Below are 17,012 nucleotides of genomic sequence, written 5' to 3'. Positions count from 1 at the left end.
GATTTAAGTGGATTTTAAAAAACTTGAGGCTGTTCTGAAAAATGGAAACACATTATCAACATTACAAATGGATGCAAAAAAACCGGTCACATATACAAACTATGGATATGTATGTATACACATAGACAAAAAGAGCACAAAAGGAGCTTCCTGTTACAGTATCACAGTATCACAGTATCGCCAAGGTTGGAAGAGACATTGAGGATCATCAAGTCCAACCTGTCACCACAGACCTCATGACTAGACCATGGCACCAAGTGCCACGTCCAACCTCCTCTTGAACACCTGGAGGGATGGTGACTCCACCACCTCCCTGGGCAGCCCATTCCAATGACTAATGACTCTCTCGGTGAAGAACTTTCTCCTCACCTCGAGCCTAAACTTCCCCTGGCGCAGCTTGAGACTGTGTCCCCTTGTTCTGGTGCTGGTTGCCTGGGAGAAGAGACCAACCCCTTCCTGGCTACAACCACCTTTCAGGTAGTTGTAGAGGGCAATGAGGTCACCCCTGAGCCTCCTCTTCTCCAGGTTGCTGCACAGGGGAGCATTCCTCAGTGCCTGAAGGGGCAATAGAATCATAGAATCATAGAATTGTCAGGGTTGGAAGGGACGTCAAGGATCATCTAGTTCCAACCCCCCTGCCATGGACAGGGACACCTCACGCTAGATCAGGCTGCTCAAAACCAAATCCATCCTAGCCTTAAAAACCTCCAGGGATGAGGCTTCTACCACCTCTCTGAGCAACCTGTTCCAGTGTCTCACCACCCTCATGGTGAAGAATTTCTTTCTAACATCCAATCTGAATCTACCCACTTCTAGTTTGGCTCCATTTCCCCTAATCCTATCATTGCCTGGCAACCTAAAAAGTCCCTCCCCAGCTTTCTTGTAGGCCCCCTGCAGATCCTGAAAGACCACAATAAGGTCTCTTTGGAGCCTTCTCTTCTCCAGACTGAATAGTCCCAACTCTCTCAGTCTGTCCTCATAGGAGAGGAGCTCAGGCCTCTAATCATCCTTCTACATGGAAAAGGTGTTTCTGTACCTAACTTTGTGTTTGTTTTACTCTAATTTTATTACAAACAGCTGATTGTGTAGTTGGCAAACTTATCACTTGGCTTGTTAGGGATTTTTTGTTGTTGTTTTGTGCTGGGGTTTTTTGGTGGGTTTTAGTTTGGGTGTTTTGTTTTTTTGTTTGGTTTTTTTTTTTTTAATGCTAACACTTGGAAAACAATCAGTGATGATCCCTGATGTGAACTTGGGCTGCGATTCCCTGCTGACAGAATCTGATCAGACAGCTTCACCCATGAAAAAGATTACAGATTCACTCTTACGTTTTGAAGTCCTAGTGTAAAACCTTTCTGGATTCACTGGGAAAGGCAGCACTGCTCTTTCTAACAGCAGCTTCATGAGTGAAGTTGAACACTCCCCAGGACTGTGAGCATACAGTGGACAAAAACTGCCATGGGACAAATGCCGAGGACAGAAAGGTCTACTCAATGAAATGATGCATGAAATATGAAGAGGGAGGCTGTTTGGCAGCTTCATTAGGAGGCCAGGGAAAGCATTATGAACACCAAGAAAGGATGAAGGCAACTGTGTCTTGGAAATTTGACAAAGAGACCTTTGTGTTCTGCTCCCTTGTTTGGTTTAGCATCGTCACACTTATCTCTCTTCCCGGAAAAGGTTTTCAGACACAGCAGAAGACCTTGTGTTTCTGTTTGGATGGATGTACAGGTCTCCTTCATTCCCCTACCCCTGACACACTGAATCAGTCTCCTGCTGGATCCACATGGATTCACACAAACTATGGGAATGGATGGAGAGAGCAATCCTGCTCTTGTTTCAGCAGGCTGGATATTCGGCCAGACATTTCAAGATCAATTATTCTCAAATTTGAGTTTATATACAAGCTGGGGAATGAAAGATTTTGAAAGACTGAATGAGAGACTTATTTATTTATTTAGTTTAAATGGGAAAATGCAACTTTATGCCATCACTCAAGACTTTATCTGATATCTGTGGCTTGTTCCAACACTGGGAGAGTTGATGGCAGGAGCACAGAAGATGGAGCTGATGAGTAAGTGGCAACAGAACTGCACAGAGCACTAGAAAATGAAGACAGAAAACTACCTGTAAAAAAGGAAAAACAATGAAACAATGACAACACAAAAATGTGGAAGGAAAAAAGCGTGTCAAGGAAAATTATTTTGACAATATTTGAGAAAATACCAGAATTGACAAGGTGGAGCTGAGTGCAGTCAGATCAAAATGCCTTCTCTGAAGGAAAAATTTCACAAAAGGTTTAGTAATATAAACTTTTTACCCAAAAAATGATCACAGAAAACAAGAAAATGTCTTTTGAAATGATGCTAATTGACATTCTCAGGGTAATTTATCAACATTGCAGACAGACAGAACAATCACAGATTGTAACTGTTTCAAAGACACAAATGAATAAGCTGTAAAATCAAAAAAAATGCTAATGCATTTTTAAGGTAAATTAATCAGAATGCATTGAAGATATTTTTCTACTGCTGTGACTAATCCAGTATTGTTGTTTGTCATATAAAAGTATACCATTTCATACAGAAAAAAGAAAGTGCAACTCTTTTCTTGGAGATCACTGAGAAATTTCCCACTACTAGTACTTATCCTATAGGACCCTTTGCCTTATTTCTCAAGCACCTGATAGCTCCATGATGTTTCTGCAGAGGCAAATATATATTAGATGATGAAGACAGCAAATGAAGAAAATTTCCTTGCAGGTTGCAGGTTAGACAGTGCTTGACCTAGTTGTTTAGGATACTGTTTGCTTTGCAGTCCAGCTGCAGGAAAAATGTTTTCAATACAGCTTCTTCCAAAGCTGTGAGGAGACTGTAGAGTTTTGTTTGATGGTATCAAGAAAAAGATTATCTGTTGGCAGATATTTGCATGGCTTCATTCTGCAAATGCCTTCTCTTAGAAGCTTAACTGTGAACACAGTCACCACGAAATGGGGGAGGGAATTGCCTGAATTCCCTTGCTTGTCCCTAACTAATTCAACTGTTTTCCATATGGATAGTTATGTTAGCTGCAGGATGAGTTCAGCAGAAGAGTGGCTGTAACAGCAGAACTCTGCACTGCCACACTTTAGCATTTTTTTCAAGCTGCACATATTTCACTTGTGGTGTAATACAGCAGATGTGCTGGAGGGATGCTGATTTGTTTCCTGCATTGAAGGTAGTCTGAACCAATTCTTCTGCTGCAGGCAGCAAAAATCTGCAAATACTTGGTCTGGGTAATACAGTGAGATTTGCTTTCTTTGTTTTTGAATGGATCCAAAAGAAAATATGTTAGATAAATCCCTTTGAGCTTACTGGCAGTAGGTGACTGTGTTCCTTTGCTGTATAACTACGTGATCAAAGAAAACTCACTATATGGAGAGTGCCCAGGTTTGTGGAAAATACTGGCAGACTTCCTCAGCAGGCCAGAAATTATCTTACAACAAAGTATAGCTGATGCAGAGGGTCCAGAGGAAGGCCACAAAAATGAGGTTGGAGCACCTCTGCTACAAGGACAGGCTGAGGGATTTGTGGGTGTTCAGCCTGGAGAAGAGGAGGCTCTCAGGAGACCTAATAGCAGCCTTCCAGTACCTGAAGGGGCAACGGCTTCAAACTAGAGAAGAGCAGATTTAGATTGGATGTTAGGAACAGGTTCTTTACTATGAGTGTGGTGGAACACTGGAACAAGTTGCCCAGGCAGGTGGTTGGTGCCCCATCCCTGGAGATATTCAAAGTGGGGCTCAACAGGGCTCTGGGCAGCCTGATTTGGTTGAGGATGCCCCTGCTGACTGAAGAGGGGTTTGGATTGGATGACCTTTGGAGCTCCCTTCCAACCCAGACCATTCTATGATTCTATGATTACTTCAGCAAATTATTTCTCTGGGTTACTGCTGTTACAAGTTGATGACCACATGATGAGAAATGAGAATTTGTCACTTAAACAGAGGCAGTCTCCTGAAAAGAGCAGAGGGAATCTTGAGCATTTGGGTAAGCTGGTGGGCACTACAATTACACTTTTCCAAGCCGCTCTTACTGTGTCCGTTATAAAAACAGCTTCTGTGACGTCAGTAGATTGCTAGCACACTTTGTACTGTACATAATGTTAATGCATTCTGTTGATGGCAAGCCTGAAAATAAATGGCGTCACATCAGCATCACAGTATACCATGCCTCCAGGCTGAGTTAGATTGTTAAAGGGGTCATACAGTTCAGTACAGGTGCTATTCACTTAACTAGGGTCTGGAAATACCCACAGTAAACCTACAAGGTAACAAAGAAAGGATGTAGTTATTTATTTATTTGTTTGTTTGTTTGTTTGTTTTAATGACCTGTGTTAAATTAGAAATTAGACCTAATTGCTGTCCCGAACTTATACACTGAAGAAATTCCTTTTGCAAGATTCTGCCTGTATTTTGTAACACATTTGAAGAACTCTCATATGGATTGGATCTCCTGAGTCTGCTAGTGGCTGACATATGTTCTGTGAAAGAGAAATATGACATATTGTTTTGCAAAACTGTTCCCTGTGTCTTGCCAAGCTCACTATACATTATTTGAGGGGGGAGAGAATATGTTGTGCAAAATATTTTGTAATGTAGTAAAAAATGTGGAAGAAATGATTGTGACTGATTGTGTCAGTAATGGATATGCTTATGCTAAGTGTAAATCCTGGTACCAGGAATATTTATTAAGCTCTCCAAATTGTTTCCCTTTGGCAAGTTTCAGACTGACTGGTTTGTACTCTGTGGAACAGGCCCAGCCCTGATTAACATGTATAAATTGAATATTAATAATAAATACCAGATGAGATGAGCAAACTCAATGATAACAACTTTCACAAAGCTGTTTGAAATGCGCATCAGCAATGCTATGTCATAGAAGCCTGGAAAGTGAATACCATGTTTAACAGCTGGCATCAAAGACACTTAGGAGATAATAGACAAGAAAGAACATATCCTTGGACTATTTGATATAGTACAATGTGTAATGTGTAAAAGATCCTTGAAGGATTGGTTTGATTTGTTTTTCAGGAGACTGTGTCCAGTTCTGGGCCCCTCAGTTCAAGAAAGATATTGATTTGCTTGAATGTGTCCAGGGAAGGGCAACAAAGCTGGTGAGGGGTCTGGAGCATAAGACCTGTGAGGAGAGACTGAGGGAGCTGGGGGTGTTTAGACTGGAGAAGAGTAGGCTCAGGGGAGACCTTATTGCTCTCTACAGCTACCTGAAGGGTGGTTGTAGACATGTGGGGATTGGTCTCTTCTCCAGGGCAACCAGCACCAGAACAAGTGGACACAGTCTCAAGCTGTGCAGGGGGAAGTTTAGGCTCGATCTTAGAAAGAAGTTCTTCACAGAAAGAGAGATTGCCCTTTGGAATGGGCTGCCCAGGGAGGTGGTGTGGGTCAACATCCCCAGAGGTGTTTAAGAAAAGTCTGAATGAGGCACTTAGTGCAATGGTCTAGTTGATTAGATAGGGTTGGGTCATCAGTTGGGCTTGATCTTGGAGGTCTCTTCCAACCTGGTTGATTCTGTGTGCTTCTGTGTGAAGTAAAGGAGTGGATCCTTCAAAGTGAGGATTTCAAGACAATTATATTTTTATATTGTCCATCAGATTTTGTTTCAGTATTTAGATAGAAACATTCAGAGATTAACTGCTTCAAAAAGTGTTAACGAATGGGATGTAGAGGTCCCTACTTCTTCAGGATCAAGACCAAATATAGGACTTAGAATGGTGTTGATGCCTCAAGATTTTGTCTTGGAGGCTCAGTCTCATCACGTCAATCTACTTGTCCTGTCAACTGTAGTTGCACCATAGCTTTAGTTCTGTTTCCTGCTTATGCTAGAGTGTGCACAATGGGGTTTGTACTTGGTATCACACAATGTGTTTGCAGGTATTTGGAGCCTAAATGTTCTATGTGCAAAACAGAACTGTTTAGTTCTGCTGAATTTGAATGCTCTTTATCACAGGCCCTGGCTTTCATACAGAACTTCAAATACCCTGATATCTGCTAGAAACGTAACAGGACCATGCACTACCAGTCCACGTTTATGGAATGCATTGAAAACATTTTGTTGAAGCAGATGATCAATGAACTCATTAGAGGAGACGTTCTGCTGGATCTGCTACTGGCAAATGAGGAACAACTAGGTGAAAAGATGAAGGTCAAAGGCAGCCCTGGCTGCAATGACTGTAAGATGTGCTAAGTTCCCATGGAAGAGAGACCTGGAGGGAAAAGGGGCTCAGGAGAGTAACTTAATTTTCAAGAACAACCTCCTTGAAGCATAAAAGTAGTCTATCACAATATGCAGAAAACAAAGCAAGCATAGCAGAATACCAACATGGTTGAAGAGCATGTTCCTGACCAAAGTCAGATGCAGAAAGGAAGCACACTGAAGGTGGGAGTGATGGCTGCTGGAGGAATACAGAGGCATTGCTTGAGTGTGCAGAGAAGAAACTGCAAAATCCAAAGCCCAGTTGAGCTGAAATTAGTAAAGGATGTGATGGCCAACAAGAAGGGTTTTTTCTTGCATATGTCTGAAAACAGTGATCAGTTATCACCCAGCAAGTCTGTCGTGACAAGGCAGGTTCAAGGTCAAGTCAGGAAATCAAGTCAGCAGGTCAGGATCAGAGCCAGAATCAGGGAGGTGCAAGACAGCACAGCTGCAGCATGGCTTAGGCAGGGGCTAAGCATGGCTTGAAAGCAGCTCCCAAGGGACAGAGAGGCAGGCAGGTCCTTGCTGGGGCTGCCTCTGGCTTTCTTACCAACAAACAGCTCAGTTCAGCATAAAAAGGCTGACCTTGAACTCAGTCAACTAAACTCCTGAACCAACTAAAATCCTGGAACGGCAAGTTCACTTGAGGCCCTGATACAATACAGGCTGGAGATTCACTGCCCAGAAAGCACTACTGCAGAACAAAACCCTGAGGGGACCTGGTAGCCAGTGAGGTGAATTTAAGTCAGTAACATGCCCTTGCCACAAAAAAAAAAAAAGCCAGCCACACTCCAGGCCCTATTGGGATGCAGAGGAGACAGAACCAGACTTTTCTCAGAGATGCATGGTGGAAGGAGCAGAGGCAGTAAAGATGAGCTGGATAATGAGAACTGCTGTCTCAATAGAGTAATTTATTTTTTGCTGTGATGCTCAAATACTGTAATGAGCAGGTTGCTCAGAAAGGCTGTAGTATCCTCTGTCCTTGGAGATACTCGGAACCAACTTGCATGAAGCCATGAGTGGCCTGCTCTGCCATACCTACTCTAAGCAGGAAGCTGGGTGAGGTGACCTCTGGAGGTTCCTTCCTACCTGTGTGACATCATGTGGCAGCAAGGTACTTTGGTGCACTGTCAGAAGGCAAGTCCTAGGACAGCACACAGAGTTTTACACTTAGCCACACTTCTAATTCTCAGGAACACGTATGCGTTGTTCTGCTCCAACATCTGTTAATAATATAACAGAGTATGAAGCAAAATGACTTTCTAATGGAACTACTGAGAAAAGCAACAGATGGAGAAATCTGTGCAAAATAAATAATATCAGTATGACTTAATTTCTGTGTTTGCCTGGGACTCAGAGAACAAAATGGCCTGATCCCATGGCAGACTTACAGCAACATTTGAGAACTGCTAAGGACCCTGTTCTCGCTCACACCAGTGAGGAATGAAGCCCTGAAATAAAATGGTGAGGTAGCTGCACAGAGTAGTCTTTCTGAACTCTCTGAAGCACATCACCTTAAATGGCACATAGTATGGTGCCCTATCACACTTCTGCTCTTAAACTGGATCTACAGCTCCAGTGGTTAGGGTAGACAGCTGGACTAGCTCCAGTAATTAAAGTAATAGCTGTATAATGCATGGCTGTACTGTCCTAAGGATAGCCCACTGGCCTTGCTTTTCATGAGCTGTCGCTTCCGTCTTCCAATCTAATTCTAGGCAGACATTAAACTCAATACTTTCTTCAGTAAGCATACCAATAATTATGGCAGTTTACTGCATTAGTTAATTTTTGGGGATAATGCTCACATCCGTTGTGCTTAGAATCTCCTAGATTAGTGCCTTGAGTACCTGATCCAGGGATGAGTCAACAATGGCAATTGCATAAAGGGATCTAAACACATCTGTCTGAGCTGTCTGTAGTCATTTAGCACAAAGATGACTAGGTCAATTGTTCTAACACTTCTGAATAAAGAAACCTGCAGAAGCTTTTCAGTGATTTACCCGTTATCTCTTTGCAGAACAAAGCATTACAGTAACAGAATTGTAGGAAGCCTTCCTCAAGAATCTTGTTATACACCTACATTAAGATTCATACTTTGCATAAGGAGAACATTTTTCCTTTATTGAGAACAAATATTATTTATTAGAGAAAATTTGCCTTTCCTAAGAAGAAAGGTTGGCATTACTGAATTATCTGATGCAATTACAAGCAAAGCACTTAGAACAAAACCTGAAGACAAATCTCTAGCCACAGACTCTGGCACTGTGGGGTCCTCATTATGTCAGCTACAATATTAGAATGTGGAACACAAATGCAGGATATTCAGGTCAGGAAATGGTGCAATGCTTTTAAATCTTTTTATTCAAGTAAATATAAAAACACCCCATCTCTATTGGCTATTGGTAAATGAAACACCATTTGCAGAGCTGAGAAACTGTTTCGGGTTTTATAACTAATTTCCATACAAAACATCTCTCAGTATCTACTTGTTCATAATGATGCCATGGCAAATAAACAGCTGGAAACTGCTCTTTTAATATTTAGCATTGTTTGATTTTCTATTTGGAATTTTTTTGGTAGACACAGTACGCAATATCCAAGCCAGCTTATAGACACATTCTCATTTTAATAAAGCTCAGTTCCCAGTTCTATGTAACTTTGGCCTCAGTGCAAGAAGTCCACATTCAGAAAATTAAAACTGTGAAATTTCTGTGGCTGATAACAAAACTCAGTTTCTTACTGCTTTGAATAGAACTTTTTAAAAAATAAATTTTAAATATGTCAAGAAAAATCTTGCTCCATGGTAGTTTTAGTCACCACCAGATTTGTCAGCTAGCCTACAACCTGCAGCATTAACAAAATATACGTTTGAGAAGTCTGAAGAGTATGTCTTTGCCTAAACAGAAGAACTGATTTTATTCATGAAGAAAAGGTTCAATCTGGTAAGAAATTTTTACTTGCAAATGGCTTGAATGAGGTTGGAAGAGACCTTCAAGATCATTGCATCCAACCTATTATCCAACCCACCTAATCAACTAAACCATGCAGCCAAGCACCCTATCAAGTCTCCTCCTGAACACCTCCGATGATGGTGACTCCAACACCTCCCTGGGCAGCCCATTCCAATGGGCAATCACTCTCTCTGTGTAGAACTTCTTCCTAACATCCAGCCTAATCCTCCCCTGGCACAACTTGAGACTGTGTCCTCTTCTTCTGGTGCTGGTTGCCTGGGAGAAGAGACTAACCTCTGCCCGTCTACAACCTCCCTTCAGGTAGATGTAGAGAGCAATAAGGTCTCCCCTGAGCCTCCTCTTCTCCAGGCTAAGCAACCGCAGCTCCATCAGCCTCTCCTCACAGGGCTTGTGTTCCAAACCCCTCACCAACTTTGTGGCCCTTCTCTGTTGCCCTTCTCTCTCCAGCAAGTCAACATCCTTCCTAAACTGAGGGGCCCAGAACTGGACACAGTACTCAAGGTGTGGCCTAACCAGGGCAGTGTACAGGGGCAGAATGACCTCCCTGCTCCTGCTGACCACACTGTTCCTGATGCAGGCCATATGCATATTGAAATGCATATTCAAAGATACTGCCTGACCCTGCTGCTTCACTGAAAAAATCATTCTTAAGAAAACAATTTGCTGGGCTGAAAAAATCTCCACAGTAATCACTATCTGTGGGAAAGAACTGGATATATTCCCTTAATGTTGCCATCACTGTTTCTCACACCTTTCTTGAAGGATTTTTTTTTTAATGCAAAGAAGAGAACAATTTCTTTCTTCAGTCTTTCATTTCCCTGAACTTCCTAACAGTGAGGTCAGTTGCAAGGTGTCTAACTTGCATCTAAACCAAAACTGGGCGAAGATCACCGCTTGTTTTCAAACATTCTTCTGAGTAATCCATACCCCCAGAAAGCATTTGGTGCTTGCAGGCTGGATTTGGGCAGCAGAGATAAAAGGTGGTTTATTCTACTGTTATATTCTGCCAGCTGTCGTGTCTGAATATGTTATAAATCCACACAAATAATTTACTAAATTGTCCATGAATTGAGGTTAGTATGAATGGAAATATTATTTGTCTCTAATTTATAAATTAATTTACATCCAAACTGCTGTTAAGACATGAGGACTGCAAGGATAAAGCAAGTATCTGTCTGGCTTGCAAATATTTCATACTTCATAACTTCTGTAAATTGTGGTGCAAATTGCACTACAAAAGGTATTACAGATCAGACTGTGAGGATTTGCAAATATTACCAATAAACCAAATGCGGAGCTAACACAGTCAGATCGAAATCATGTGAATTTTTGAGGGCCTTAGCTCTTAAAATTCAGTAGTTGGCACTTATATTCATAAATGTTCCCCCAGCTCCTTTATTAAACTTTCAATTAAAGCTGACCTGATTAAGACCTGCTTTCTCGGTCTTGTTGGTAGGACACACTGATTAAAAAGCCTTGGAATCCTCATTCCTATCCAAGCAGAGATGTGTCCCCAGAAATTCACTGATTAATTAATGAGTGGGTTTACCTGTGTGAGTGTGTTTGGCCCGATCAGCTTTTCTATGTAGCATGGTTGAAGGGACAAAGAATGATGCATCCCTGAAATGTAATCATAGTGAGGCATAATCTTCACACTAAAGTCCTACCCAGCCATGTCTATACCTTTTCAAGGTGTCACCTTGGCTCATTTTTTCTTTAAATCATCATCTGTTCTTAAGCAGATGATGTTCTTAAGCATACTAAAAATCATAGAATGGCAGAAACATTCAGGTTGGAAAAGACCCTCAGGATCACCAAGTCCAACCCAGAACCGTACTCCACAAAGTTCACCCCTAAACCATATCCCCAGCCACCACATCCAAACCATCTTTAAACACATCCGGGGTGGTGACTCAACCATCTCCCTGGGCAGCACATTCCAACACGTGACCATTCTTTCTGTGTAAAACTTTTTTCTAATGTCCAGTCTAAACTTACCCAGTTGTAGCTTGAGGCCATTCCCTCTTGTTCTATCACTAATTACCTGGGAGAACAGACAGGCACCAGCCTCTCCACAATGTTCTTTCAGGTAGTTATAGACAGCAATGAGGTCTCCCCTGAGCCTCCTCTTTTCCACACTAACCATCCCCAGCTCCTTCAGTCACTCTATCAGATTTATTCTCCAGGCCCTTCACAGCTTCCTTGCCCTCCTCTGCACTGGCTCCAGTGCCTCCATATCTCTTGTATTGAGGTGCCCAAACCAGGACACAATACTCAAGGTGTGGCCTCACCAGAGCTGAGTACAAAGGGACAGTCACCTCCTTGCTACTGCTCCAGCATTTCTGATACAGGCCAGAATGCCACTGGCTTTCTTGGCCACCTGGGCACATGGCTGGCCCATATTCAGCTGCTTGTTGATTAGAACCTCCAGGTCCCCTTCTGCATGACAGCTTTCCAGCCACAATTCTCCAATGTTCTTAAGCATTCATCTTAAGCTGAATGAGTGACATCAAAAGGTGAAAAAGGATGTTTGGATGGAATCCAAGGAATCAATAAATATGCAGAATATTTGTAGATATGTATTCACTATATATATTTATTTTAAAGGCTTCTCAAAAGAGACCTATTTTAAATGTGACTGTCTTTAAGGATGCTGGATCATGAAATTACCTAATGTAGGTATCTGGTTTTTCTTTAAAGTATTTTCTCTTTTAGGTATTGTCTCATGGCACTGTTACAGCTAAGGAGTTTAATGGAGAAATTGATATTTGTGAGTTTGAGGGTTTTGGAGAACTTTGCATAGGGAGATTCCATTGTCACTCAGTTACAGTCTGGGATGAGTGTGTGTGAGATTCAAACAAGCTGATAAAATAACTTCCAGTCCTATTAAAATGAACCACAAACTCTCAGATCAATATTTCCTTCTATGAGATGCTTTCCAAGTCTGTGAGGTCGGACAAGGTGACTATGTTGTTAGAAGATGTAGATGCTGAGGTAACACAAACCAGCTGTAACTTATTTGAAGGAATAAGAACTAAAAACAATCCCAGTACAGACTCAGTGGGAAGTAAAGGAGTAATTCTTGGTACAAGAATCATGAGAATGTATTCCAAGAAATATTTTGTTATAACCATACAATGTGAAATTGCAGCTTTTTCAATTATGCCATTTTTGACAAACCTGTTGGAGTTCCCAGGGGAGAACATCTTTTCAGCAAGCTCTTCTAACAATGTTATGAAGGAAATCCCTTTACAGGTTTCAGCAGTGTTTAAGAGAAAAGCTACTTTTATTAGTAGCATGTTTTACTAGTAAGTGAAATGTATGTGGCCAAGAAGGACTTCTGTAATACTGAAGATCCTATTTAATTCACAATAAGTGTGCTCCAGCTTATGGAGATGATGAGAACTCTCTTCTGCCTCAGAATTGGGCAGCAAAGAAAAAGAGCCTTGCTGGAGTTAGTTGGGGCAGGAGCTTTAGACCTGTAGAGGTGGATTCAGACAATGATTCTTAACCCCTCTGTTGTTCCATAAAGTCATCTTCATTTGTTGGGTAAATTCTGTTTCCTGCACTTCTTGTGAATCTTCTCAGACAATGCATGCATGCTTGCAGCTTGCATTATGAGGATTAGAATTCTCCCATGCTGAATGCTTAAAACAATACTTGTCTTCAGAGGTTTTGTGCTTTTCCCTTTTCTCTGCCCCTTTTACCTTCTCCCTCCCTGCCAAAACCAAATTGTGTGTACGTAATAGTTTCAGCTTAAGCTAACTGGATTCTCACAAAACTTCTCTTGCTTCACTGCTTCCAAGTGACATGATGTGTGGCCATTTCTTGTCTGTTTCTCATATCCCTTTTTGAGATCCTAACCCTGCTCTGCATCACTTTTATAGACTCAAAGCCACATGGTTTTGATTTGGCAGAGAATAGCAAGATTGCTCCATATTAGAAAGGATGTAAAGGCTTGGGTTTGAATTTTGTTTGGCATTTTTCAACTACATCTCCTGTTGTTTCCATACTGAATTTGGTTGTAAACTAAAACGTGTTCTATACATTTTATGTTGATCCTTGAGATGAGCTGTCTGGTAGCACTTTCACCCACTTCTTACCTGACCCAGATGAAGTAGACTTTTGGGTGTTTTTTCACGTAACCTCTTACAGCAAAGCATTAATCAGTTTGGGAGAAAATGAAGACTTGTAGATCCAATTCAGTTTACATTGAGACCTCTTTTACTGACAGCATGCAGGAGTTGAAAAATGTCTATAAATATCTCTATCAGTTTTAAGGCTCTTTACATTATTACAGTGCTACAAAGATGGCTAATCACTGCTGGCAAAATACCATTAAGACTGAGTAAGAATCTTTAAATTACCTGGGTTTTAGTTGCTTGTATCTATGAAATAAATGTTTATCCCCCATCCTGTGCAAATGCCTTTATAGCAGTCCCTACACTAACCTTTTAGAGAGAACTTAGGCAGAATTCAGCCATTTTCACATTATGCAAATATAAAGAAAAATGCTTTGTGTCTTCTAGATTGCCCAATAGAACAGTTGACTCTGAAAATCCCAAATATAATTTGCTTTATGATTTTCATTTGGAAAGGGAAATCAGAGTCAAGAAAAGCAAACTAGAATTTCCTGGCTTGAGAATACACTAATCTAATCCATTTTCTACATATCTATTAGTTTTTTTTCTTTCAGTTTCTCCTTCTGGCTCAACCCTTTCTCAAGGAAGGGTTGAAAACAAGGCACCAAGAAGTGATTTTAGAACACTAACACCTTTCCTGAAACATTGTCTTTCATTAAAAGCTGCTGTTGTTGCAAAACAGTCTTAAAGACATGAACTAAATGTAACCTGGGCACAGATGTCTGCTTAAGTTTTCACAGAGACTGAAAGAATAGCTCCGAGAGATGTGAGTCTCATCTCAACAGGGTTTTCTCTCATATGCCCTCTATTTTAAATGTGAACTTTTTCTACTCTTCCTGCTCTTCCAGGCAGGAAAGGTTTAGTTACTGTGTTATCAATTTACTCTAGTGACAAGACATGTACTTACTTTGGAAAAGAAACCTTACCTGTTTTTTCTCCAATTACAATAAAATAAATTCCAAGGGACTTACTGTTTGTATCTGCCAAGATAGACACCAATCCTAGAGACTGGCTGGAATTGCAGAGCAGACCAGCCTGATGGGCCACCAGCCTCCTCTTCTGCCTGTAAAAGTGGCAAGCATTAGCAACCACTGGGACAAACAAATTCCCAGTAGACTTATAAAGTATTTAATACAATCCAAAATCCAGGTTCATTGAAATCCTGAAACACCGTATTTTTTTTCACTGTCTGGCACACTTCAAATGGAGCTTCTCCACAAATAAAACATCTCAATATTTGGATAATCATCCAACCTGAATTCACTCTTGCTAAGTTATTGGCCATTTTTTTTCAGCACAGAGTTTCAAATTCTGTTTGCTTTCCAGAGAGATGGAAGGCAGAAGGGAGGTAGAGAGGCAGATGGTACAGGCAAGATTGTGATGGTTTACCTCTCCATGCATGCTTTCCAACATACCTATCTTTACTGGGTGCTGGTGCTGAAGCCCTTTCAGTTCTACAGCATCCCTTTGTGGGGGATGCATCCAGCCTGCCCCAGGCACTGCAGCTGAGCAGCTCTGGTGGCTGCAGCAGGGCCCCTGCCTTGTCCTTCCCATTGCTGCGGACAGGCACCACTCTCCAGTCCTTTAGCTGACTCATCCTATCAGAGAAGTTGAACTTAACAGTGGATGAGTGAAAGCTGCCTGCTTCAAGAACCTCTCATAATACACAAACCCACATATTTGCTAGCTTCTTTTTCTGAAAAACCTCTTGGCTATACCAATCTCATGGTTATGTGTTAAGGATACAAAGCCCCAAGCAATTTCATTTACTTCAGTGGGAGCTGCAAATATTGGTTGTTAAAACACAGCCAAGAATTATTGCAAAATGAAGGCTGGGAAGCTAAGTACTTGAAAACCAAGGAAATCCCAAAGCTAAGGTTCCTGCTGCAATGTTCAGTCATTTTTGCTACACATCTATACCTTTTATTATTATTTAATCTATATCCTGTGAGGTGTGTAGGATGTGTAATGAAGCCAAAACAATATTACTTTGGAAAAGTCAGTATTTGTAATTTCCTGACTTTCAAACCTTTGATTTTTTCAGGCTTGGTAATGCACTAATGCTGTTCTATGTGTTTAATAAACAGTTGGCTTGAAAGTTTGTCTTCTATTTAACTATTGATATGATGATTAGTTTCTGGAGGAAAAGAAGGTTTTTACTTTGGCCCAGAACTGCAGAATCTATTCCATGCATATTTTTCATGGCAGTGATACTATACTAGTGAGGGAAACTTGGTGTAGGTGGAAATTCGGCTGCTCGGTGCCTCTCAGATGAATGAGACTTGGAAGCCTCTCAAGGATGGTGTTATTTTTCCTTCCTTTCCAAACTCACTGGAAACACTCGAGGATGTAAGGCTTTTTACGTGTTGTAATTACGTGTTTACAGGACGCTGCACTTACTCCAGCACCCCACTCCACTGCACCACTTCTCAAAGCAGTTTGGGAGAGTTTAGCATTCGGTAAAAGCTAAATAGATTACCGCAGGTTAAACTAACGTTTATGAGCTTCAGTGTGAAAAAGCTCCATTTTCCTGCTGTACATGAAGAACGTAAAAGAGTGGTTGTGTAAGGTAACACACCGGCTGCACTTTCTGAGGAGCTTTATTTTGCAGGTGATAGTGTCTGTGCCGTAAAACACGACCACTGCCGGTGCTGCCGCACCTATGGGCTGCCCTACCCCACGTACACAAAACCCCTTCCCGGGCCCGGTGTCGGTTCCAGACCGGCTCCCGGGAAGGTGCTCCAGCCGTCCCGGACCTGTCCTGCCGCACCTGCCGCAAAGCACCGGGGTCGTACGCCGCCCCTGACAGGGGCAGGCCCCGCGCTCCCCCACTCGCCTCCGGGCCCTCCCCCGCGGGGCTCAGGTGACACCGGCCCCGACGGCTCCCCAGGCCGCCGCGGAGCTTCCTGGTTCCCAGAAGGTGCCGGAGCCACTGCAACAGGAACTGAGAGACGGGGGGAGGAGGCGGTGCCGCCGCTCCGCTGCAGTCGCGGCCCGAGCCGGGGGAGCGGAGCAGCCATGGGCCGCCGCCTGCCGCCGCCTTCACAGCGCTGAGCCTCCCCAGCCGCCGAAGGGAGAGGGGCCGGCGCTGCCCCCTCGCCCCTGCCGGGCGGGGCGCTTCTCCCTGAGGGGCGTTGGAGCAGCTGCCGGATGCCCGCGATGTGATCATGGACAGCAGGTTCAAGTGAGTGTGTGTGTGTTAGTCGGCGGGGGGCCGCAGCGGGGCCGGCGCGGGCGGGCCGAGCCGAACTCTGCAGCGGGCAGGCAGCGAGTAGGCCTCACAGCCGCCCTGGCCTGCCGGGCGGCAGGGAGGGAGGGGAGGGGAAGCCCACCCGGCGGGAGCGTGCGAGGGGCCGGGCGCACCGTGGCCGCTGAGTGACAGCAGCGGAGCCGGGGCGAGGCAAGGCGGGACCCGCGGTGCGAAAGGAGCGGGACGCGCACAGCGGCAGGGCGGCGCCCCCCGCCCGGCCCGGAGCAGGGGGAGGAGGCGGCTGCAGTGCTCGCGACCGTTCATCTGCCTGTGATCTCCTCCGTCTCTGCTGGCGGCCCTAGCACGCCTGCCCTGGCATCGTCCTCCCGCAGCTCCTGCGACCGCCGGCCTCGCCGGGTCGGAGGCGTCCGTGCCGGGGAGTGGTCGCGGCGGCGGGCGGAGC

At 43.3% G+C, this 17,012-nt stretch overlaps 2 protein-coding genes across 3 annotated transcripts in view; one reads left to right on the top strand and one right to left on the bottom strand.

Annotated features, from left to right (window-relative positions):
- Window positions 1-1,989: 1,989 nt before the first annotated feature.
- LOC137442656 (uncharacterized) lies at window positions 1,990-16,528 on the bottom strand. Its single transcript, XM_068141651.1, has 4 exons — window positions 16,130-16,528; window positions 14,331-14,422; window positions 10,767-10,837; window positions 1,990-2,124 (listed from the first exon to the last, which is right to left on the bottom strand). The coding sequence occupies exons 1-4, from the start codon at window positions 16,526-16,528 to the stop codon at window positions 2,000-2,002; spliced, it is 687 nt and encodes a 228-aa protein (XP_067997752.1). The 3' UTR covers window positions 1,990-1,999.
- DENND1B (DENN domain containing 1B) overlaps window positions 16,296-17,012 on the top strand; it is a 160,458-nt gene continuing 159,741 nt past the window's right edge. Inside the window, exon 1 of one of the 2 annotated variants that reach the window (XM_068140902.1) lies at window positions 16,296-16,543. In XM_068140902.1, coding sequence (XP_067997003.1) covers window positions 16,527-16,543 — 17 coding nt within the window. In that variant the 5' untranslated portion in view covers window positions 16,296-16,526. The remainder of the gene's footprint in view (window positions 16,544-17,012) is intronic. The other variant, XM_068140903.1, reaches the window with a different exon arrangement.

This window comes from Melanerpes formicivorus, unplaced genomic scaffold, assembly GCF_026170545.1.
Source record: "Melanerpes formicivorus ecotype bairdi unplaced genomic scaffold, bMelFor1.0.p_v2 SCAF_7, whole genome shotgun sequence".
NCBI lineage: Eukaryota > Metazoa > Chordata > Aves > Piciformes > Picidae > Melanerpes > Melanerpes formicivorus.
Note: the sequence above shows the minus strand (reverse complement) of the source record. Positions and strands in the feature narration are given on the sequence as shown.

Coding starts and splice junctions, on each gene's coding strand:
- LOC137442656 (XM_068141651.1), bottom strand. CDS start 16,528: ATGATCACATCGCGGGCATCCGGCAGCTGCTCCAACGCCCCTCAGGGA. Junction 14,423..16,129: donor ACCCCGGTGCTTTGCGGCAG/GTGCGGCAGGAC, acceptor CCACTTTTACAG/GCAGAAGAGGAGGCTGGTGG. Junction 2,125..10,766: donor GGCCAAACACACTCACACAG/GTAAACCCACTC, acceptor CCTTTTTTACAG/GTAGTTTTCTGTCTTCATTT.